Raw genomic sequence first — 22619 nt, forward strand, 5'->3', positions numbered from 1 at the left:
GAATCATGTGTAAGGCACATAGGGGCCTCGCCGATGGCGCAGTGGTAGCGTCGTCGCCTTGTAATCAAGGGGTCCCGGATTCGATACCCGGTGGAGGCACATAGTGGTTCGGATCACACTTTAAACTGTAGGTCCAGTGCCGATTAGCCTTACTGTGCACAAAGTGGACTTAAAACACCAAATCAACTCAAATGTGTAAGGCACGGATGTATCATTGTGCTTATTTTCCCATCTATTACATCATCGTCGCGACTAACCCAAGAATTAGAAAAGCGACGTAACCAATCAAAATAAATACAGAAACAGGGCATTTCGTTTCTACCCTTCCTAAGTAATGTCCAAATATTATTGCCTGTTTGTTTCAATCAAATAGAATTGAACTGAATTGCGGTTTTAAGTCCACTTTATGAACAGATAGGATAATCGGGACTGGACCTACAGTTTAAGGTGGCATCCAAACAACCGTGCAATGTGCCTCCACAGGGTATCGAACCCGGGACCCCTTGATTCCAAAGCGCTGACGTAATCGATACGCCATCCTGGAGGCCCTTTTCAATCAAATAGATGAGCTGCTCGTTATTTTTTTTAATAAACGGTGAGATGGAGGAGAGGTGTTGTCCGGAAGTTGTGCTCTGTTGCACCTTAGAACCGCACCATGAAGATGCAAAAGGAGGAGTTTAGATGAATCTACAGAGTCGCTGTCCAAGGTGTTTGCAGTAGCACCCAACTGTAAGATAAGCCTCATTTGTCCAGCGAGCTTCAAACCCGGATTGTTTGTATACTGATCAGCGAAACTTTGTAAACTTCATGGATATGCAGAAGCACCGTAAACAGACTGTTAAATGTACGAATCACGTTACGGAATCTACGTGTTAGTATCGTTTAAAGAGACATGTACTCACCCCCAGGCTGCTGGTGTTGATTCTTCCTCTCCTTCGGTCCTTGAGCGAGTCCCGGCGCGGACACCGTCCTCTTGGGAGGAACCGGCGGCGGTCGGTAACCAGGAGGTCTGTACCTGGCCGATTTCACAGACGCCGGGTGGTAGTGCTGTTGCTGCTGTTGGAGATGGTGGAGCTGCTGCTGCACCCCCACCAACATGCTCTGGGACTTGTGGATGGTGGTGACGGTGGTGGGGAGCCGCGGGAGGGAGTTTGTGCTCGCGCTCACCACCGTGTTGCTCCTGGGTAAGGTGATGGACCGGACGTCCCCGCCGGTGTCCGGGACGCTGCGTCGTCTCCTCGTGAGTTCGCCGGACAGTCCGAAGTCCCGTTCGGGGTCGAGGTCGGGACTGGCCGCCGAATCGCGTTCCGTCGGCGGCGTGTAGGCCAGGAGGTCGCCGCTCGCGGACAGTCGCGCCCGAGGGCCAGGGAGGGACCCCCGGGACCCTCTGGAACTCGTGCTGATGCTTCCGCAGCTCCTGACGCGTCCTCGCCTGTCCAGCTGGTCGCTGCTGGAGAAGAGGTCGCTGGCCGACCCCGAACCTGACCCGGTGCTCCTTCTCTTCGCCTCCAAAGAGAGCTTCGTTCTGGAATCTGCCGCCAGGGCGGACTCGAAACTGCCCCTCCAGCTGAACCTCTCGTCCTCGCGTTCTTCTGCGATGTCCGACACCCCGCTGCTGGACGACCTCAGGGACTCTTTCAGGTCTCGAACGGGGCCCCCGACGACGCGCCTGTCCCCGTCTTCGATGACCAACCGCTGCCACAGTCCCAGGTCGTGAGACTTGCTCCTGGGAAGATTCGGGCTGCAAGGCGGGACAGGGTCCTCCGAAGGTGGCCTGGTGATCAGCATCGGCTTTTCGTCCGGAGTATCGGATTCCGTGGACCGCTCCGTGTCGGTCGGGCTGTCCTCGGATTCGAAACTGTGCGACGTGACGGAGCTCTTCTCGCTCAAAGAGCCGGAATCTAAGTCTATTCGCCTGAGCGCCCTCCTGTACCTGTTTCCGGACACTCTGGGACTAGAGGTGATCGAATCGTGGAGGAACTCTTTCGGGGAGAACCTGTACCCGTGCTGGGAGTTGTTGCTGCTGCTGTCGCCGCTGTTGAAAGCTGTGTCTCCACCCGCGGAGACTTCGTGCATGAGGGCCACCAGTTTGTTCCCGATGTGGTGCATCACCTTCGCGATCAGCGGAGGAGAGCTGTGCGGCGTGGACGCGTCCGAACTGCTCAGGGTGTCCGTGCCGGCCATCTTGCTGAAGGAAGCCACCAGCTTCTGGTAAACGAACGCCGTCTCCCTGTTGAAGGACGGGTCCTCGGGGTCGGTCACCGGAGGCACGGCCGCCCTCATGTTCTCGTCGTCCACGATGCTCTTGTCGAACTTCTGGATGATCTCCTGGCAGCTGGCGGATATCTGTTCCTGCAATTCCGACTTCAGGGCGAGGTCAGGGAGATGGTTGTCGAACGCCGCCGCGTAGGCACCCTCCAAGTCGCTGCTGGTGTAATCTGAGGAATCGTAGGAGTCGCTCCACGTGTCCTCGCTGCTCAGGTACTCCACGATCTCCCTCACTTGCTCGTCCTTGATGCCCGGAACCGTCTTCATGAGACGCGTGAGTTCGCTCTCGAAGTATAACAATTGGGGAGGTTTGATTTTCTGCGACTTTTCCCCGATGCAACTTTGTGGCTTCCCGCCTCCGGTCATGATCATCGTCTTGAAGAAAGCCCTCATCTTCGACATCATGAGGTTGGTCTCTTCGTCCGAGCTCCAGTTGTTGAAGCTGTCCTTCCGGGTCAGCTTGTTCCTGGGGAACCCGGAGTTGGACACGGACGAGTCCGCGGACCCGACGCTGCTGCTGCGGGACGATTTGGACTCGCTACGGTCCAAAGTGACGACTTTGTATTCGCGCACTTCATTGATGATGTTCGTCTCTGCTTCGTTCTTCTTGTCTGCGGGCTGGGTGTCGTCCGTCTTCTCTTCAGTCTTTGCGGCCGCCTTGTCCGGTTCGTTCTCGGAGCCGCTCGTTTCAGATGAAAACCTGCTTCTGGGGTCGCTGTCGCTTCTTTCTTCCTTAAGAAGGTCGTCGCAGCTACCGATGAAGCCACTGTCGCGACTCTGGTGTTTTCTACCGGCGACAAGCTCTTGGGGTTCCGGTTCGAAATCCGGTTGAGGCGTCTTGGAACCGTCTTCGGCGTCCGAGAGAGAATCCTCCTTCGGTTCTGCAACGGGCGTTGTCGACGTTTCGGGTTCTTCCGTTGGCACGACGGTTTCTATGGAATCTGTCGCTTCGCTTGGCGTTTGCGAGCGAACCGCTGCTTCTTTTCTAGCCTCGGCGGCTTCTATAACTGCTGCCTTCCGTTCTGCGGCGACGACAGGAAGGTTCGTGGCCTCTGCGACGACGGCAGAGGACGAAGACGAACCAGCGTTCCTCTTCTTCTTCTTTCTCTTTATGGTGTCGAACTGGCCGTCTGATTTTTCGAAAGCGATTTCGTCGTTGGTGTCCGTTTCCGTGGACGAGCCCTCTCCGTCTTGTGTGGAGCGGTCGTCCAGCTGTTCGGTCGTCGAGACGTCGCTGGCCAGGCTGTCGGCTCTGTCTGAGTGCCTCGAAGCGCCGCGGGCTCTCACCAGACGCTTTCGGCGTTGCTCCGGACTTGGATGTCCCTCGCTGTCGCTCCCTACGCTTCCGCTCTCGTCGGTGTTGTCCGACAGCTGGTCCATGCCCACTTTGGATCGATCAAACCCCAAAAAGTTGGTCATGAAGTACTTCTCCAGACGGGAGGAGGCAATTTCGGCCGGGTCCACGTACCCGTCCTCCCCCTCTCCTCCGAGGGAGTCCAAACCTTCGCTGTGGATGGAGCTTGAGGTTTCGGAGACGGTGTCACTGAATTCGCTCTCCTCGTTCGCGAACTTCTTGTTTGGGTCCATGGGTCCACCACCGAGGTCGTAGAAGTAGTTCTCCAGGTCCGTGGGGTCGGATTTCCGCTTGTCATTTTCTTTCGGTTTCCGCTCGTAGTCGCTCTCCTCGCAACTCTCCTCGATTATCGTGTGGAGGGTGAAGTCGATCGCCCTGTCGTAGCCGCGCAGTTCTTCCTCGTGGTCGAAATACGCCTCGTCGCCGGAAGATACGGACTCGCTGTAATTCGAGTCGACCTCGGCGTTCTCGAAATCCGAGTCCCTCCCGTCCTCGACCCACGAATCGTCGTCCGCGAGACCCTCCTCGTAGATCGGCACTTCCGAAACCTCGTCGCCCTCGCTGAAGCTCTCGGTGGCTCCGTTAACGACCGCGGACATCGTGGTGTTGTCCGTGACAACCCTGACGTCCTCGTCCGTCACTATCTCGCGACGCGGCATCACTTTCCGCGTCTTGATCTCCGGTTTCCGGGCCGGGGTCGTCGGCAACCCCGTCTCCAAGGTGGTCCTGAAGTAATTGGCTAGTCCTCCAGGCTCCGGGCTCTCCGGATCGGCGCGCTGAGCCCTCACTTCGTCTCTCGCTGAGGATACCAACTGGTGCAGCTCCTCCTCGGACGAGGCCCAGTTTGTGTGTCGCACGACAACAGCACCGCCCGTGGCGTCCTCATTCTCCGCTTCCGTGGTCACCACGGTCGTGGTTTCGTTGGTGACAACGCTCACTGCGGGGCCAACCTCGACGACGCTCACGTTGCTTTCGACGCTGACTGTCACGCGATTCCGGTCTTCTTCCGGTTTTGCCTTATTCTCGATGTTCCCGGATTCTTGCGTGATCATCACGTAACTGGTGTAGGACCCGGAGTTTCCCTTTCGCAGCGCCGAATCGTCGCCGCTCGCGAGCTCCTGGTTGGCGAGAGCCAACTTTTGACGCAACGCGAACTGCCGGAGCTTTTGGTAGGCAGGGCCTTCGATCACGGTGTCTTGGGAATCGGTGTCGGATTCCAACTTGTCTTCCCCGCTCGACAGTCCATCTGAGTCACTGCGACGCCCGCGGTCCGGCGTCGACGCCCTGAAAACGTCGAATCTCAACGCTGCACTACCGGCCACCAAAAAACCACCATCACCGACACCGGACACTAGGTCACTCGAACTGTCATCCGCGTGGTCACTTTGCTCGACAGTGTTGCCATCCTCTGTTAAGTCAACAACTGGCGCACTCTCTTCCTCCACGTGAAGCACTTCCACACAGGCAGCACTCTCCCCTTCTTCCAATGCACTCGCAACTGGCGGCCTCGCGGACACCTCACCTGGCTCAGCGCCAGGTACTGCATCACTAACGCCCTCAGCAGGTAAAGCGGCGCTCTCTTGAATTACCAACTGTCGGAGGTCACTGACGTCTTCCGGAGGGGAGGGGAAGGTGGACGGGGCATCGTTTTCGTTTACAATCTCCGGTGCGGTTTCGTTGTCGTTGCTTGAAGTGGAGCCCTCCAATGACGACTCATCTTTCATGATTGGGGAAAGTCTATCAACATGTGAAGGTTCGGCCACATTCTCTAATGAATCGCCAGCATTGCACAACGCGTCCTTCGGAATTTCAGCATCTGAAACGGATGTTTCGGTAATTTCAGACGTGGCCTGTTCTGAAAGTGTCTCTGCAATGCTATCGGTGGTGGCAGATTCGCCTATATCGTCCGTCAGTCTTTCAGAGCTTTGCAAGTCGGCCGCTTCTTCAATTGGCAAGTTTTCGGTAATGACGTCAACATCAGAACTGACGTCATCATGCGGGTTATCGATCATGCATTCTTGCTCTACGTGCGAGGTGTCAATGGATGCGTTATCAAGTTTCTCTTCAGGGCTTATCTCCTCTGATATCTCCTTATCTTGCGTTTCAAGAACTGCGTCGCCGCATGCTGTTTGTTCTATGGCAACAACCTCGGATTCCAACGCCATTTCTTCATTTATTAAATTTACAGTAGAACACGATTCTTCCTTCTCAGCGAAATCCTCACAGCCGTGTTGTTTACCATCAGCTACATTTTCACCAGTGTTGCCACATTTCTCCTCCGACACCACCACATCGACATTACTTTCGGTTTTTTCGATGTTATTTGTAATAGGAGCAACAGTGTCAACATCTTGAACTGAAGTGGGGCTTTTTAAGTCCTCGGTGTCCGAAATTGACACATTCTGCACATCAGCTTCATAAGAACTAAACACTGCTTCGATAATTTCATCGATAAGTGTTGCAATCTCTGAATTCATTATGACGCTAGAATGCTCTTCAACATGGACCTTCGGGTTTTCATCATCCGCTGTTGATTCAGTGTTAAGAGGCTGTGCATCGCTCTCTTGTTGTTCATCTGGCGTGGCCTGCAAATGCGTGACTGGCTCCTCTAATTGCGGTTCAGCGCAGTTTGCATCGTGATCGCCATTTTCGCTTTCTGATTGCATCTCTGCGCTGTCTTCCTTCGCATCAAAACAAGACCCGTCCTCAATTTCTGGCGTGGGCTGCCCCTCGGTATGTACCTCCGTTTTCGTACTGGCAACATGTTCACTTAACGTTGGAAGATCGTGATTCTCTTCGTTCTCCTTAGTTGCTTCTTCCTTCTCCGAATCCAAAGTTTCGGACGCACTTACTTGCTCGTCTGGAAGTTCGTTCGTGCTTGCCTGTTCTGCTTCGTCCGTATCCTCTTCCTCTCCTTCGTCCTCGGAAGAGCTGCCACCGGAATTGACCACAAACACGTGGGAAAATCCTTCGTCGTCCGAATCTGTGCTTTCCCCAACCATGGACGAAATTTCGGAGGAGGGTCCCGTGGGCAGGTCGAGCTCCCCTCCGCTGCTGGTCTCGTCGTCGCTGGCCACGTCGGAAACGTCAAAGGTGGAGGAAACGACGCTTTCCGTCTCTTCTGTTTGCATACTCTTCGCCGATTCTTCGGTTGTTGCTTTACCCTCATTCTCACCGTCGTCAGACACCTGATCCTGAGGCGTCTCTTCAACCGTGACGTCATAGTTACTCGTTATTGCTTTTCTCTTTCTTCGTGGCGGCCTTTTAACTTCCACCTCTGCCTCTTGCTCTTCCTCCTGTGCGTCGGTGCGCCCGGAACGCGTTTCTACGCTGACGTGCGCCTCAATTTTATCTTCCAAGTCGTTTTTGAAATCAGTTTCATCAACTTGTTCTTCCATAGCCGCGACGTCTCCGCCGGCCGGTTCGGAAGCGGTGGAATGCGGAGCGTTTACGTCATCGATGACCTCTTCTCCCTGGTCAGCATGCTCGACACTCAATATGGCAACACTGTCTAGTTTATTTTGATCCTCGATTAGCGGTTCACTCTCAAGTGCTGCTTCCGCGTCGCACATTTTCACTTCGTCTTTCACCTCTTCTTCGTCCTTCACCGACGTTTCTTCTTTCTTCTCGATCGCGTCGTCCTCCATGCTGCACGCCCCTTCCTCCGGTTGACCATCCGTGACCTGCGCCTGCTCTCCGGGTTTCGAACACGCAACGCCGCCGCCGAAAGGATGCGGGACTTGTCTCTGCTGCTGCCACATGAACCACGGCCCGACGAACACTTGCGACACTGCGGGACGCTGGAAACTCCGGATTCGAATCCTGACCGAACCGCGCGAATCGCCGAGGTACACGATGTCCGCGACGCTCACCGTGTCTTCGGTGCTGCCGAGCTCCACCAGGGCGCCGCCATTTTGCTGCTGCTGGAACACCGGGAACGGGACGGGGACCGGAACAGGCACCGGAACTGGCACTGGCACTGGCACGCTCCCTCTGGGCAGCGTCTCGGCGCCGCACGTTTCGCACGGGGACCACTTCCACTGAGCTTCGCCGCCTCTTCTGGCCTCTTGACGTGGAGGATTCCTCTCTCCGGTCAAACGTATGCTGCCATCTGGGAAACTGCTCGGCGAACCACTTTTTCCTCCTTGATCGCCGGACAGGTGTTGCCGGGCTCGAGGACTTTGGACCAGTCTCGACTTATCACGTGATTCGGGGCCACGCCCCTCCCCGTCGGCATCTCCGAACCGGCTCTCGAATCCGTCGCCCGGCGCGAACAGCTGATAGAGATCGCTCTCGCTCAGGCTGCGAGAGGTGTAGCTGTGGATCTCGGCCAGGACTCGATCCCGATATTCTCGCAGCTCCTGCTCGGATTCTTCTTGGTACTGAACGCAGTGGTCGGAGAAGGTGATCTCTTCCAGACTCCTCTCGCCGCTGGAGCGCCTCGAGTCGGACCTGCTGAAGTGACGGTTGAGGTACGCCTGGGTGTAAGCCTTGGCGTTCTGCGCGTAGGACGACCTCGCTTGGGAAGGTTCAAGGTAACTCCCTCCCAGCATCTGGTCCACGGGGACGTCGGAAGACGCCGAACTGTTGAGGCTCTCGTCCGTCTTGAACCGGTCGCCCGCCCTGACCACGAACGACATATCCTCGGAGCTGCTGCTCAGGTCGACCGGAGTTCTCCTCCAGGACCTTCCGGCCTCGGTCCTCTTGTTCTGCAACGGCAATGTCCGGCTGCGCGCGGGTTCCGGGCTCCGGTCGACGCTCTTGGTGCCGGACCTGGGGGTCGTCCTGAAGCCCCAGTCCACCCGGATGGGCGACGGTGACGGGACCTTGGAGTCCCCCATCCTCTTGAAAGACCTCGCCGCTCCGGAATCGAAGTAGTCCCAGTCGCAATCCTCGATGAAGCCTCCTCCAGCAGCATCTGAACTGGCGACCGAGTGCGCATCGGCGTCCGAGTTCGAACCCTTGGACGACGAATCGGAGCTTATGAAGACAAGTTTGTAGTCGTCCCCTTCCGGTTGGATCTTTCCCGCGTCCAAGACATAGTCCAGGAGATAAGCCGCTGCACTCGCAGGCGAAGAACCTCCCTCCTCCCTTCCGCCCCTGCTCGGGGGACCGGAGTCGCCACCTTCCTCCTGGGTCAGCGGGGTGACCTTTCGGCTGAGCTCCGTCACCGTTATCTTCTCGTGGTGGTGGAATGTTCTTCTGGACCGCTTCACAACGGGCGATGCCGACACGGTATGTTGGGGGCCTTCGGAACAGAAAAAAAAAGCACTCTTTCAATTTTCTCGTCGTCATTTTTCCAAAAACAGCACCATTTCCCGACATGAAAATTCCGATCAAGGATGTTTCAATACCTTAAACCTTTGCATATTGCCGTGTAATTAATATTAGAAATTGTCTACTTTCGGTGCCAAGGAATGTTTCATCTCAACGTTTCAGCACATACATGTTTACAGCATATACATGTAACCGTTGTCTTTTTTCTCGTCTGTCATGTAGAGGACATTTAACAGTCATAAATAAGGGAGAAGGAAAACAGAGGATGTCTGTTTAGATGTTGTGAAAGCCAATGATCAAAACTGGAGATAGAAATTCAATATTTCCACATAATGAAAGTTATTCAAGCAACTGGTGCTTATTGTTTGTTTCGTCTATATACTTGTACACGTGTATGATAATGTAGAGAGAGAGAGATTTAGCGAGGGAGCGTGTCATCATTTGATTGTAGAAACTTCTCGATTGTTATTTACCTTTAAAAGACATATGTATGCGAAAGTGTTGAGACAACAACTTTCTGGGCACCAGAAGTAGAGTTTTTAGTATTAATTACTCAAATTTCACTGCATATTTTTTCATGATGCAGCCGCTGTAAAGTGCTTGACTTCAAGGTTACAAGGTAACAGAGAAGGGTATTCTCGCAGTGTCGACAGACCGTGGTGGCATCAGCACCACGCTCCACGGCTGGAAGAACTCAGTCCTTAGCACGAAGAACACTGCAGCTGAAAGGTTTGGTATGCTGAAACATCTTTGCGACGGGGAGAAGAAACCACCAGAGACTAAAGAGGAAGGGAAGACGTTCTGTTAGTGTCAGAGGACTCTGGCCCGGCTACACCCTCTGACCATGCACTAAAGGCTCCACCACACTCTCCAACCCCCATGCAGCCAGCCACACAGCAACTACCACCACATGCACCCAGCAACTCCTCACTACATCGCTGCTGTTAGAAAAAAAAACACCTAGAAACTTACGCACTAAATCTGTGTTATGTTCTTGAATTAACTAAGTGCTAAACAGAAAATACGTTTTAAGTTAGTGCGATACAAAGAGGGGAAAATCTCCTTAAAACAGTATTGTCTTCGTCACAGTTGTACAGTTCGTGCAAGTACGCGCGGTTCCTCTCATATTTAAATATTAACAATGTTATCAAGCAGTCTAAACTGGACATAACCAATTCTTCTATCGACTTCAGTGGAAATTTTATATTTTTTTCTCTCAACCGATACCAACTGATTTCAACGCAGCGTGATATCCACTAAGAACGAGGTAGTGCAGTACTTGTAAAAGGAGCGGTTAAAATACGAAAGTTACTACCCCCCCTTACACTTACTTGGAAATTTTTCATACCACACTGTATAAATATTATTTTCAAAAAATATATCAGAGTTCAGATTAATGCAACCGATAAGATTTCCACCCTTATTTTTTAAATCGGATTCGCTTGCCCCCTCCCCCACGTATGCTTGTGTTTGTCTTCTCTCTTTCTCTAATAATAATAATAAGAAAAACAATAGAGATTGTGATTGAATTTAACACAAAGCCACCCGAAGCATAGTGGTAACGCTGTCCCTTTGTAATTAAGGGCAGAGGGGCATTGCACAGTGTTTCAGAGTCAACCTTAAAACTGATTGGCCCATCTGAGCATAATGTGGAGTCGTGGACTCAAAACAACCTTTGTGTTTAACACTATCAACCCGTTTACGCGAAATAATTTTGTATTTACGTTAATAGTAAATTGTGAGTGTCCCTTAATCAATTGTATTATATCATCACTAATTCTCATCGTCGCGATTAGCCAAAAGTAGCCGAAAAGCGACGCGAAATAAACAAATCAATCAATCATTAGGTAGCAAGCACTGGCGTCACACAAGTAGGGGGTCGAACCCTCCTTGGAAATTAATTAATTAATCAGCATTGTAACAGAATAACCAAAGTAAAAATGCGTTAAGTCGAAAAATTGAGCGCAAGCTGTTTTCATATTCTAGCACTTAATCCAAACACTAAATATTTGCACGCAATGATGTACGCAGGGGGGAACTGATGGGGCTACAACTTTCTCCGAAATTTTGAGAAAATCAACAGTTAAGTCGGTTAAAACCAACGTGGTAATTGCAAACACGCTTAAAATGACCCCACGATTACTATTTTTCTCTTTGAACAACTTTCACAACGAAGGTTAAAAATGGTAATTACGAAATAGTATATTGTGTACCTCGCTTCCCCTAAAACGTATAAAAAAAATTCCTGCGTACGCAAGGGTTTGCATGAATGCCCAATATTTAAAAAAAAATGAAAGATCTATAAGACTAAAATTAACCCTAACTTTCAAAGACTTTTCTTGAACGAGATGTGTAAAAGTTAATAACAAAATGGAACTATCAGCGTATTGAATGTAAAATGTAAAAAATAAAGGATAATATGCGCTGGAGCTGCTGAACTATCCCTCAACTGGTGGAGGTAATAGAAGAGTCTCCCAAGGGATATATCATTATTAATATTAATCAATTGGCAATACAAATAACATATTATTATTTCTACTATTCAATTGATGTCAGCGGCCTGATGGCAATGTGGGAAAACAATGCTCTCAGCTTGAAGCACGTCTTTGCCTCGGAACTTGATTCGTCCGTTGCGTAATTTAAAAGCCACGGAACACAGAGCCTCGAAGTGGAAAATACAAACAAAAGGCTGATTAACCAGGTCTCGGAATCGCAACTTCTTTATCTCGCGTTACGTCAGCAAAATGATCGCTCTCCGCGAAAGTGAATGGCAGCGCCGCGCTGCGGCACGCAAGGCTAACTTGACGTGACTTGAGAAGGTTGTGCTGCTACCTGTTGGGATCGTTTGGAACTAACAGAACATGACAACGAGCTTGCGTAAAGTGCATCTTTTCTCTTCTCCACAAGACAATATACGAAAATTGGATTATGGAGAAGATAAAGAGCAAACGCTTGACAACTTCCGAACCCGGTGGAGGATAAATAAAAACCGAAAGAATATATCTGAGAGGGAAAATATGTTAAGTGAAAAATACAAGAGAGATTTTATGATTTATTTGTTTATTTTTAAGTATGGGTGTATAGGATCCGGAATGTCGGTACTGGTATTGTGTGTGTTTGGGAATTTGGAGGGGGGGGGGGGAGGTGCCTTCGTACAATGATTTTCCGAAAAAAATGCAAGTTAAGAGTGCTTCAGAAATAACGTGATGACTTCCAGATTTTGATTTTGTTGAGAAATTGTGAACATTTCCCGTTCCAAAGGTTGGGATTTATATACTATACTATATAAGTTATAGTGTATAAGTTATAGTATATACTATAACAGCGGTGGTTCAGTCGGTAAGTACGTCTGGGTACCACGCAGGAGACCCGGGTTTGATTCCCGGGGTGGGCGATCTCCGGTAGGATTTTTTGTATATAGTGGCTCTGGGGCTCACTTAACCTCTGAACTTTAGGGTACCTGTGTCTGTCAAATCACCTAAATCGTGGTTCTGATCACATCGTCGTCACGGGTGGCCTACCTCCACTGGTTCAAATGAACACATTTCAATAACCAAAAAACTGGTGCACGATTATTTTGACAGCACTGACGGAGATCGCCTGTAACACCTTGCATAGAAAATAGGATTTTGACGTCACGAATCCCACAAGCAACATCTGCAGCTAACTTCCTTCCAAGTAGAAAAACACCACAAGCACATTAATAACTTCGTTTTTCCTGGATCGTAACGCTGCCGTTTCCTTCCATTTCCGATCTCCCTTTGTCCGCCTTCGGTCATTAAAGCCTTGCTAATTCTCCCGCTGCAATATTTTCCCGAATATTCAGCGACTGTTTTATTGCTTGTAACATAGCTTTTTTTTTTTTATTGGCCATTTACCATGCAGTGGAATTCTGCAAACTCAGATGTCTTGCTAAAACGTGAAGGCCAAGGGAGTCGGCTATCAGCTACTTGTTCTTTCTTTGGCTGTCGATGCCTCGAAAATTAGAAAATTTATAATTTTTCTAAAATCGACCTTTCAAGTTGCCCGCCCACATGTCTGTTCGAGTGAACGATAGAACCATTGGCTACCTCTTGATAATTCCCAAAATACACCAGCTACGTCTGTAAATTTCGTGGACTAAAGACGTTTTCAAGTTTCTGAAGCATATGACTTCGATCGATCTTCCGACTATTCTAACAAATGAATACAGAGAAATTTGTGTTGGAAAAATAGCAATTTGACAAGATACTAGTTATGTCGATTACAATTTTGTGTAATGTTATCTTGTACAAATACTAAGTTCGTCCTATTCAAATTGGGTAAAATGCTTTCTATAGGTAAAATCAAAATATATCGCTATACCTTGAAGATAAATTCGGAATTACTTTATATTATATTAAACACATATTTTAAGTTTCTGATGCAATGTTCATGGAAGCTTCTATACTGTTTATTAATCGTGAATACAGATATAAACTCCATTCGTAAGTTATTAAAATAAAGGTATATCATATCATTAAACTGATGTAGATCGATCCGTAGCACGTCAACCTCCATGATATAGCACTGAGAGTTTTATGTGTGTGTGTGTGTTTGTAAGTGTGTTGGGAACTTTCATGTGGCATACGTTGGACACCTTCTCAAATTTTCCCCAAATGGCAATTCGAGTGCTCTTCTTAAATGAAGGTTTCACAAGAATGTAACATAAGTTGACGCATATTTGAGAAATTAATGGATTAAGCATAATTATAATAATATTATCCTTCAGAGTAGAATTTCAATACGCGGTTTTTATCATTTCTCATATCGTTGGTTCACTTCCCCCTTCCCCTGAGATGACTGCTGATCTTCTTGGCTGGTAGGCTATTCGGTTTCCTGGACGCGTTTCTCGCTTCGTTTTACAGCTAATAATGTAGTTGGTAGTTTGTCATTTTTCACAAAATTTGTGTTCCTTGCAATTCTGCCGTGCGGTTTCGCCGCAGGAAATGACGTCACAGATACGATCAAACGTTGTGTTGGGTTGCCAGCAACCAGGCGGAAAAACGTTTTTTTTTCAACGGCTGTAGCGTCGAATCGACGCACCAACGAGAACAATGTTACTGAGAAAAGTTGTTTGTTCTGATGTCCTCTATACGAGTCTGTGGTCCGTGGGCGTCATTAAAATGACACCCTGTATAATATAATAATCCCTGGCTCGACAGCGCTGGTGGCATCCCGATGACGCAGTGGTAGCGTCGTCGCCTTGTAATCAAGGGGCCCCGGGTTCGATAACCGGTGGAGGCCCATAGTTGTTCTGATCCCACTTTAAAATTGTAGATCCAGTCACAATTAGCTTTACTGTGCATAAAGTGGACTTAAAACACGAACTCAATCAATCAACCTGGCAAATTGCGGTTATTTTACTTTTTGATTTTTTTAGCTGGTCTGGCTGGCACACTTATACATTTAGGGGATTACTGAGCTCAAACTATGAGCAAAGGATTTCAATATCAATCGTAAATTGTCGATGTGTATGCTATTCATCGGTTCGAGAGTCGAGCAGATTAAATCGTCGACTTTCCATCTCGCCATGCACGAGTCTCCCTTCATCAACTTCATTTCATCATCACTCACCCTCATCGTGTCGATTAGCCACAAATGGAAGAAGGCCAACGCTAATTAACAAAAATACAAATGTGCTATTCACCGATTCACAGTGACCGCTTCAATTGAACGAATTTTCCAAATGCCTCTCTTCAAAACGAAAGTCTATTTTCATTCCGGTTTTTGGGTTGATTTCCACCTACAGTTGCAACTGCACCCCATTAGGCCGCACACTTGGAGCGAACTAATGCCTCTCGTGGTACATAGGCTTTGCTATATCGTGAAAAAATGCCGACAGGAAATATCGTGAGGATATTGTCAAGCTGATAGCACATCCGGGTCAAAACAAGGATTGTTCATTTGGACAAAACCCTGCATTGTGGAAGATGAAGACTTACACGCACCAAAGACAGACGGAGAAAAACTACAGCTACACCAACCCTATACAATGTTAAGGAGCAAGCTGTAAATAGTTTGCATGCATAGAATCTACACCTTTATGTACTGCACCGAGTGTCTGTTTACTTTCCAACCATTATTAGCAGAAATTCTTGGATGACATTTGATTGCTTGCAGGTACCAATCAGAAGAAAGATTGAAAATTGTTCGTCTTCGCAATATGCGGGAGGGCTAATGGACAAGCAATGTCACTCCAGTTACTTCTGTGATGAACCTGAGCTTCTTATCTCAAACACTTCCAAGTTTCAACATGATATTGTCCGGAAGTTTCCTGCTAGTTCTTTTTTCGAACTAGCTTGTACAGGGCGCTCCAAAAGTCGTGCAGCCATAACTTCGTTCACCGATTATTTTTTCTGTTCCGCTCAACATCTCGCTCAAATGCTTCAATTGATGAAAAGATAGATGCGTACGCAGTAAGGAAACGTAAACTGTGTGTCCACCAACTAACCGTTAGTCAGGCAACCCACTCCAAGATATTATAGTTGGGAGAAACAACGACTATGGAAAACTCTTTCAGATGGATACTTTTCTCCCCCTCCCTTCCCCTCCCCCGGCCAAATTGCACTACGTTGTCAAAATATCCACTTCTCCGCCCATATTACCTCCGTTCTTCTCAGGTGCGGATCCACGCGGATGGCGATAGGGGCGATCGCATACCAATATTCAGTGTTCTACGGTAAACCTGATGCAGAAATACTAGTGGCATAGCCATCAGGGGGCATCGAGCTTGAGAGTGGCTGGAAATGCCCTCAAAATCACACAAAAAATCCTTATTAGTTGAGTTGAAAACTCTCATTTTCTAAAGAAAAACAAACAAACTAGTCTGTATAGTGAAGCCGCGGTGGTCTAGTCAATAGAGCGTATGACTGCCACGCGGGAGACCTGGATTGGATTTCCTGTGTGGGTGAACTAATGTCAGGATTTTTTCGGGTTTGTCCCTGCACCCAGGCTCAAATAAATGGGTACCTCGGGTACAACGCTGGGGGAGAGGTAAGGGCAGAAATGTAGTCGAACCTCAACAGTGGCAAAAGCAGATATTGCAGTCTAAACTGTTGAGAATGTAAACAGACACCCAGTATGTTAGATAAGCGGAAAATACAGCCAAAGAGTGCAAAAAAGATGAAGTACTCACTCGTGTCAATATTGTGCTTCTCCTGTTTCCTCTTCTTGATTGTGACCTTCCGGAAGACCGTCCCGCTGAGCGGCTCGATGTCGAAATCCTCCCCGGAGCTGTCCCGTCGGGAGGGCGCCGGCGAGGGCGAGCTGTCGCCCCTGGGCTCGAAGACGCCGGAGTCGGAAACGGAGCTCGAACGTCGCTGCCTCGGCACGGGCTCCTCTTCCTTCACGTTCTGCTGCTTCCCGAGCGGGCTCTTGCGCCTGGGGGGCGGCACGGGGTGGAATCCCGGGTTCGCATTCTCTTTCGGGGTGCCGTCGACCGCCTGAGAGGGCGGGTCCACTTCCTTTTCCGCTTCCTGCCTGTGCAGCACGAAGTCCCTCCTGCTTCTGTGATCGACGCTGACGCCGAGGTGGGGCAACCTTGGTAGCGACGAGGGGGCGAATTCCGTAGCGGGCCCCAGTCGGCGGTCCAGAGAGTGCTGCCCGAACACCACCCTCCTGGGAACCGCCCTGGGGGAGCGCGAGGGATTCTGATCGGCGGGGCGGGGGTCAAGCGGCGCCCTGAACGCCTGGGGCGGCCGGTGCCCCGGTGGGGCCTTGGAGAGCGAAGGGCTGTGGTGGCGCAGTCGCGGCGACGGAGATTGGTGGCGGATCCAAGGAGGCCTGTTCTCGTCGCCCGGGGGCTGGTCTACTGGGAGCTGGTTGTGGCGAGGGGACGACAAGCTGCTGTACGACCTGAGCTCAGGAGAACTGCGGGGTCCGGACCAGGAAGAAGGGTCTGAAAGCAAAAACAATGCATGAGTGTTGAAAAACGAGCATACCAACAATGGAAGTAAAGCCACACTCAATAGGTAGAAAACTTGAAACTGAAAGACATTTTCACTATGTGCTTTTGATGAGATTTTGTAAAATTCTAGAACCCGTTACTTTGGAACCCTATATTTACTTGAAGAAACTGTTTTGCATTAATTAAATTCCAAAACAGCATTTGACATCAACATAATTTTTGATATCGATATGAATATTTTAGGTGTCTTCCTCCGTGGCCGTGCGGTCTAAGACGCTGTGCTCAGGGCCTGATTAAGACGAAATTGGGCCTGATGCTTAAAGAATAATAGTAACTCTATAATAAGTATCGCTGTGTCTAGCCGTCCGATATTGGGGCTCCAAAATTTCATTCTAAGATTTATCTTCAGTTTAATATAGCAAAAGAAAACTGTTCAGCTTTCGGAACATTCTCTTCTGTTTTCATCTGGGCCTATTTCAGGAATGGGCCTAATGCTGCAACATCAATAGCACCCACCTTAATCCGGCCCTGGCTGTGTTTTGGCAGGGGGTGCTATTCCGGCTTCCCGCGCTACGGCGGAACGTGAAGGTCTTCTGCTAGAGTGACGTCAAAAAGGGGATCCCTCAGCTGCGGGCCGCTTAATAACATGTAAAATCATACAAGTTTATCGCCTCATAGATGCGATTATAACTCTTGGGAAGCAATGTTTATAACATGTAGTTCTTCTTCACTGCTTTCTCGTACCTTCTCAAGTTAACTGAGGATGGCAAACGAACAAATTCATGCTGAATTCAGCAAAAAGGGAATCAATGTCTTTGGTTCTTTAACACTATTTGTCTACACTTCTACATGCAGCAATAAAGTTGGTTGGTTGGCTGATTGGTTGATTTGGTGTTTGAAGTCCACTTTATGCACAGTAAGCCTAATCGGGACTGGACCTACAGGTTAAAGTGGAATCCGAACCACCACGTGCCTTCACAGGGTATCGACCCCGGGACCCCTTGATTACGAGACACAGCAATGAAGTTAAATGATTATTAGATGAGAGTCTCATCTTGAGACGAGCACAATAGATAGAACACCCGAAAAATCGTAAAGTGAAACAATTTGAAATGCCTGTGTGTGCTGCAGGGGGGTGGGAGTAGAGTCTCGTGCGGATATTTTCATGCAAATAGTTTACTAACTTAATTAATTATAGCATGGACATAACTGCAACAGGATCGAGAGAGTAAGATTGAACGGAAAGGATTAAGTAAGTCCCTCTACATGTATATAACGGGTCTCCATGACAGCATAACGCTTTAGGAAGCCAGAGGCCCAAGTTTGAACCATAGTAAGGCATATAGCAATGCTTGTCTCATTCTCCACTCATTAGTTCATCATTCATCCTCATAGTAGCGATCAACCCAGTAGAAATTCGTCTTTAAATGAACGACACATACATACGTATTGATTTCTTATTATTTCGTTTTTCTGCTACTTCTGGCTAATCGCGAAGATGAGGATGAATCGTGATAAAATGATGCGGATGAAGGGACAATCATACGAGCCCCACCGAGGATTATACTGGCCACGAGTCCAGACGCCAGAGCCTCGCTAGTCACTAGTATGTAAAATTAATACAATTGGGCACTCAGGATATATATATATACGTATATTGTGTGTGTGTAACGACCCTATATTTAGGCTTTTTTGTAGTCTTTGGGTTCTGTCGAGTTGCATCCACGGGAAGCTCCAAAATGTCGGTGTTGTGTTCGTGTGAATAAAACTATTATTATTATGAAGTTACAGTTACGCAATAATAAACGTCTAAGCCGTATGAATGCAAATATTGCCACCAGTTTCAATAATACGAATGTCTATAACAGTATCCTTCTTTTTAATTTTTATTTAACACGTAGTGTTTTTTTTTGATACGGAAGAAACATGCATCAAATTATGTCAATATATTGTACATGTATTCAGGTAGTGTTGTATTTTTAAAAATTTCCAGCAGTAGAATTTCAGCAACTTCTTTGCAAGGGCGACTTATTGTTGACAAGAATTAATTGAAGTTACTGCTGCATAACATAATAAGTACGAGTATATTTCAAAATCATAGACAAAATGCAGTGGGTGGAAGATGTCTATGCAATTTATCCTAGTGGGGGAATTTTCTTTAAGAGGATTTTCTTAACTAGAGAGATAGCATTCCAAAACCTTTCCCTCTTTGAGCACTGCTGCCTCTCCTGTGAGAAAATCTTGCGGTCGTCCTTGTCAAATTGCGTCATTACGAGGCAAATATTTTTTTCTTCTTTTTGGGTTGCTTTCCTGTAACTTTTACCTAATTGGAAGGATAGGATGAGTAATGAATAGATGAAATAGATGGACACCCGCAAAGGGACACAATGTCCAGGCGGGACTCGAGCCTTAAACCTTCGCTGGGTAGCGAGATCGTTACTGAACCAATTAACGTTCTCATCTATTTCTATTTTGAGGGCATCCCGGATGGCGTAGTGGTGGCGTCATCGCCTTATAATCGAGGGATCCCGGGTTCGGTACCCGGTGGAGGCACGTAGTGGTTCGGATCCCACTTTAAACTGTAGGTACAATTAGCCTCAATGTACATAAGCTGGACTTAAAACGCCAATTCAATCAATCTGTTTTATTATTTCACGTCGCTTTTTGACATATAGAGCAAACTAGGGCAATGAAATGAAAATGAAACACGAAATAGATAAGACACAATGATACACACCCATACCTCAACCAGGGTTCGCTTCTGAGTTCATAGAGCGTTACACTAGCGATTCCTCCAGGTAAGGGATATACGATAGACGATTTGACGTACACCGAGGGGTTTATACCTGGAGTTGGGTACATTCAAATGGAAAGTAATTGCTTCCAGTTTCCGAAAGCGACATGGCTTTCATTGTTCGGTATAAGCCAACTTTGAGGCACAGATTTCTCCCAGATGTCAGAAAAATCTGCAGGTCCAGTAGTAGCGATCAGGTATTCGTTTACAGAAGTGCTTGTGCTGTTTGTCTTGAATATTAAAGCGAGTAATTTTAGGTGGTATTACGTGCATTCGGTGTCTGTACCATGAATAAGCGTGCCAAAGGTAAACATTCTTGTGCTGTTGCAGAGTGTACCAATTGGGGCTTTAAGGAATCTGGCACCACATCTATTTCTATTTTGAGGGCCTCCCCGATCCCGTAGTGGTGGCGTCATCGACTTATAATCGAGGGATTCCGGTTCGGTACCCGGTGGAGGCACGTAGTGGTTCGGATATGGAAAAAGTTATTCAATTTGAGATTGTGTTTGCATCCTTCCATGGGTCAACTGTTTCCAAGCAACATAAAGTTATGGACACTCTAAAGACAGTACTTCAGTCAAAATTTCCTGAAGTTAACGAAAAGATTATTTCCCTGTATGTCAGAACAAGAACTTTTATTAGAATTCGACATTTGAATAAACTAATGAAACTCAAGTCCATGGAAGCAAGTGCAGCAAGAAAAAGACGACAGTGGGTAGCATCGTCTTCAAAATCATAAGTCTCCAGGAAGGGTAAGTTGTAATGAATTTTTATTCTTACTGATATTTATTTCCGCCTCGGCCTCCACCGTATAGTGATTAACAAATCACATTGCTAAACCAAGACAGAGGCCAGGCCTATTGTTCATGTATTTGTTATTTGACGTCGCTTTTTTACCACTTTTGGTTAATCGCGGCGATGAGTGTTGATCACATAAAATTGATGAAAGGGCAGGCACAAAGAACATCAATGCCCACGACGTGACTCCAAGTCGGGAACTCCAGTGATGGGATTCAAAGTCGAACACGCGGTTGACCAGATTCGCCATCGAGCTGGCACGAGTTTCCTTGAATTTATTAAGGGATTACGCTTTCCCACGACATTGCATTTTATTCATTTATTATTTATTTATTAATTTCTAAAAAACATATTTTGATGTTACGGTTTTTTAAACACAAATCAGTTTAGGTAGAATATTTCTGCAATTTTACCATAGTGTAAACTTTAATGTAAGCGAAAGCATGTTTGCATCACTAGTTTAAAGATTTTCACATCTACAAAAAAAAAATAATCCAAAACCCATTTCCACCTCACTCAAGGATTATGTTAATTCAATTCAAATTGTACGCGGGTTCAGTGCCATGAATCTAATTGGTTCATAGAATGTATCGCCGAAAATCAATTTCGCTGATATCCCGTTGTCGCTGTTCTATTTTCATTAGATACGAGCTCCAATTACCATTTTAATCCTTCGTTTTAAAAGTTATTCAAACACAAAATTAGTTATTGGGGGTCATTTTAAAGTTTTTTTTTACTTCATTACTCTCTTCATTTGATTTTTTATTTTCTAAGAATTTCGGCGGGCTGCAGCCCCTTAAGCCCCCCCTGCGTACACCAGTGCTTGCCACACTCATCTAGCCCATCAAATTTATCATTCATTTTTATTGTTGCGGTTACCCTAAATACGTAGAAAAGCGACGTCATATAACAACAGCGACAGCGACATCCTATGTATACTAGATATATAAATTATAATGAACAAATTATTAATAACAAACATCTGTGAAAATTGGAAGGTATGAAGGATAATAAGTATTGGTGTGGTAGCGAAATATTTAATACGTAAAATTGTATTTATTTACCCATACGCAACTTCAGGTTTCAATGTAGGGGCGATATAAGAGGATAGTCGTGATTACTTTTTGTTTGATTTGTATAACGCCATTTATTGTAATTGCGTGATGTAAACTTCTTCATATTATTGCCTAGGTCTTATTCCTTGCGTTTTGCTTATTATTCTGCTGCAAATGGTTAATAGAACCAAGATATGGACAATTAAAAATGAAAATATTTCCCGTAAGCTTCCATTGCTACGCGACCACTTTGATCACTTATCCTATTCTTTTGCTGCACAACTGGATGGTACGTAAGATATTTCCAGTATCCTCTGAAGGAGGTGTGTTTCAAGTATTTATGCTACAAATGAGAGGTAATAAATCACACAGATCATTAAAAAAATCTACTTATGCATAACCTCCTGTGACTGCATGCTTAGCATACTTTTCTGTTCATCAAATACTTTCGACTTCTCTTTTCCCCCCTTATTTTTGCATTGCAAAAACTCAAACAAAGAAACTCAATGCAATGTTACTACAGCCGAACGATTGAGCTTGGGTACAGAAACAAAGAAAGTACAATGAATGAGACCGACATATAATGTAGTTGGAAACAATGAGGTGATTCGGAGTTTTGCAATTTACATTGAAGTTTGCATTTTTTTAAAAAAATTAATCGCTCACGAACTAATTCACTTACGGCTGCTTCCGTGTGTAACGCCTTTAGAGAGCTGCAAAGTAGCATGTCAGTCTTCGAAGTAGTCATATCCGTCGGCTGAATTATACACTGCGTTTGTAAAGATATTTTTAAAGTTATTTTCGGTCAACTTGCAACTCAAAATGACTGCAGAAAGGACATGAATAGAAAGGAGAAAAGTTCCGAGAGCTACAGCCTCCAAAAGTTCAAAACTTTGTTTCAAGTGCACTTTATTCACAGAGAGGGTAATAGATTGATTGACTGTTTGATTGATTTAGTTTATTTTATTTCGCTTTTCTGCCACTTTTGGCTAATCGCGAAGATGAGGATGAATGGTGATGTGACAATCACAAACATGTAGGGAGTATACAACACGAGCCCTACAGAGGATTATCCTGGCTGTAGTTCCAGACGCCAGAGCCTCGTTAGTATGCAAGATCCAGTCGAGGGTGTATTACGTGGAAGTG

General features: G+C 47.1%; 1 protein-coding gene across 5 annotated transcripts in view; it reads right to left on the reverse strand.

Moving 5' to 3' along the window:
* Nucleotides 1-22619, reverse strand: part of LOC145988779 (uncharacterized) — a 361818-nt gene that overhangs the window by 93338 nt on the left and 245861 nt on the right. For all 5 annotated transcript variants that reach the window (XM_083123957.1, XM_083123960.1, XM_083123958.1 and 2 more), the window contains 2 exons: nt 16056-16817; nt 903-8870 (listed from right to left, as the gene is read on the reverse strand). In XM_083123957.1, coding sequence (XP_082980083.1) covers nt 903-8870; nt 16056-16817 — 8730 coding nt within the window. The remainder of the gene's footprint in view (nt 1-902; nt 8871-16055; nt 16818-22619) is intronic.

The sequence above is a fragment of the Lepisma saccharinum genome, chromosome 6 (assembly GCF_977018435.1).
Source record: "Lepisma saccharinum chromosome 6, izLepSacc3.1, whole genome shotgun sequence".
Taxonomy (NCBI): Eukaryota; Metazoa; Arthropoda; class Insecta; order Zygentoma; family Lepismatidae; genus Lepisma; species Lepisma saccharinum.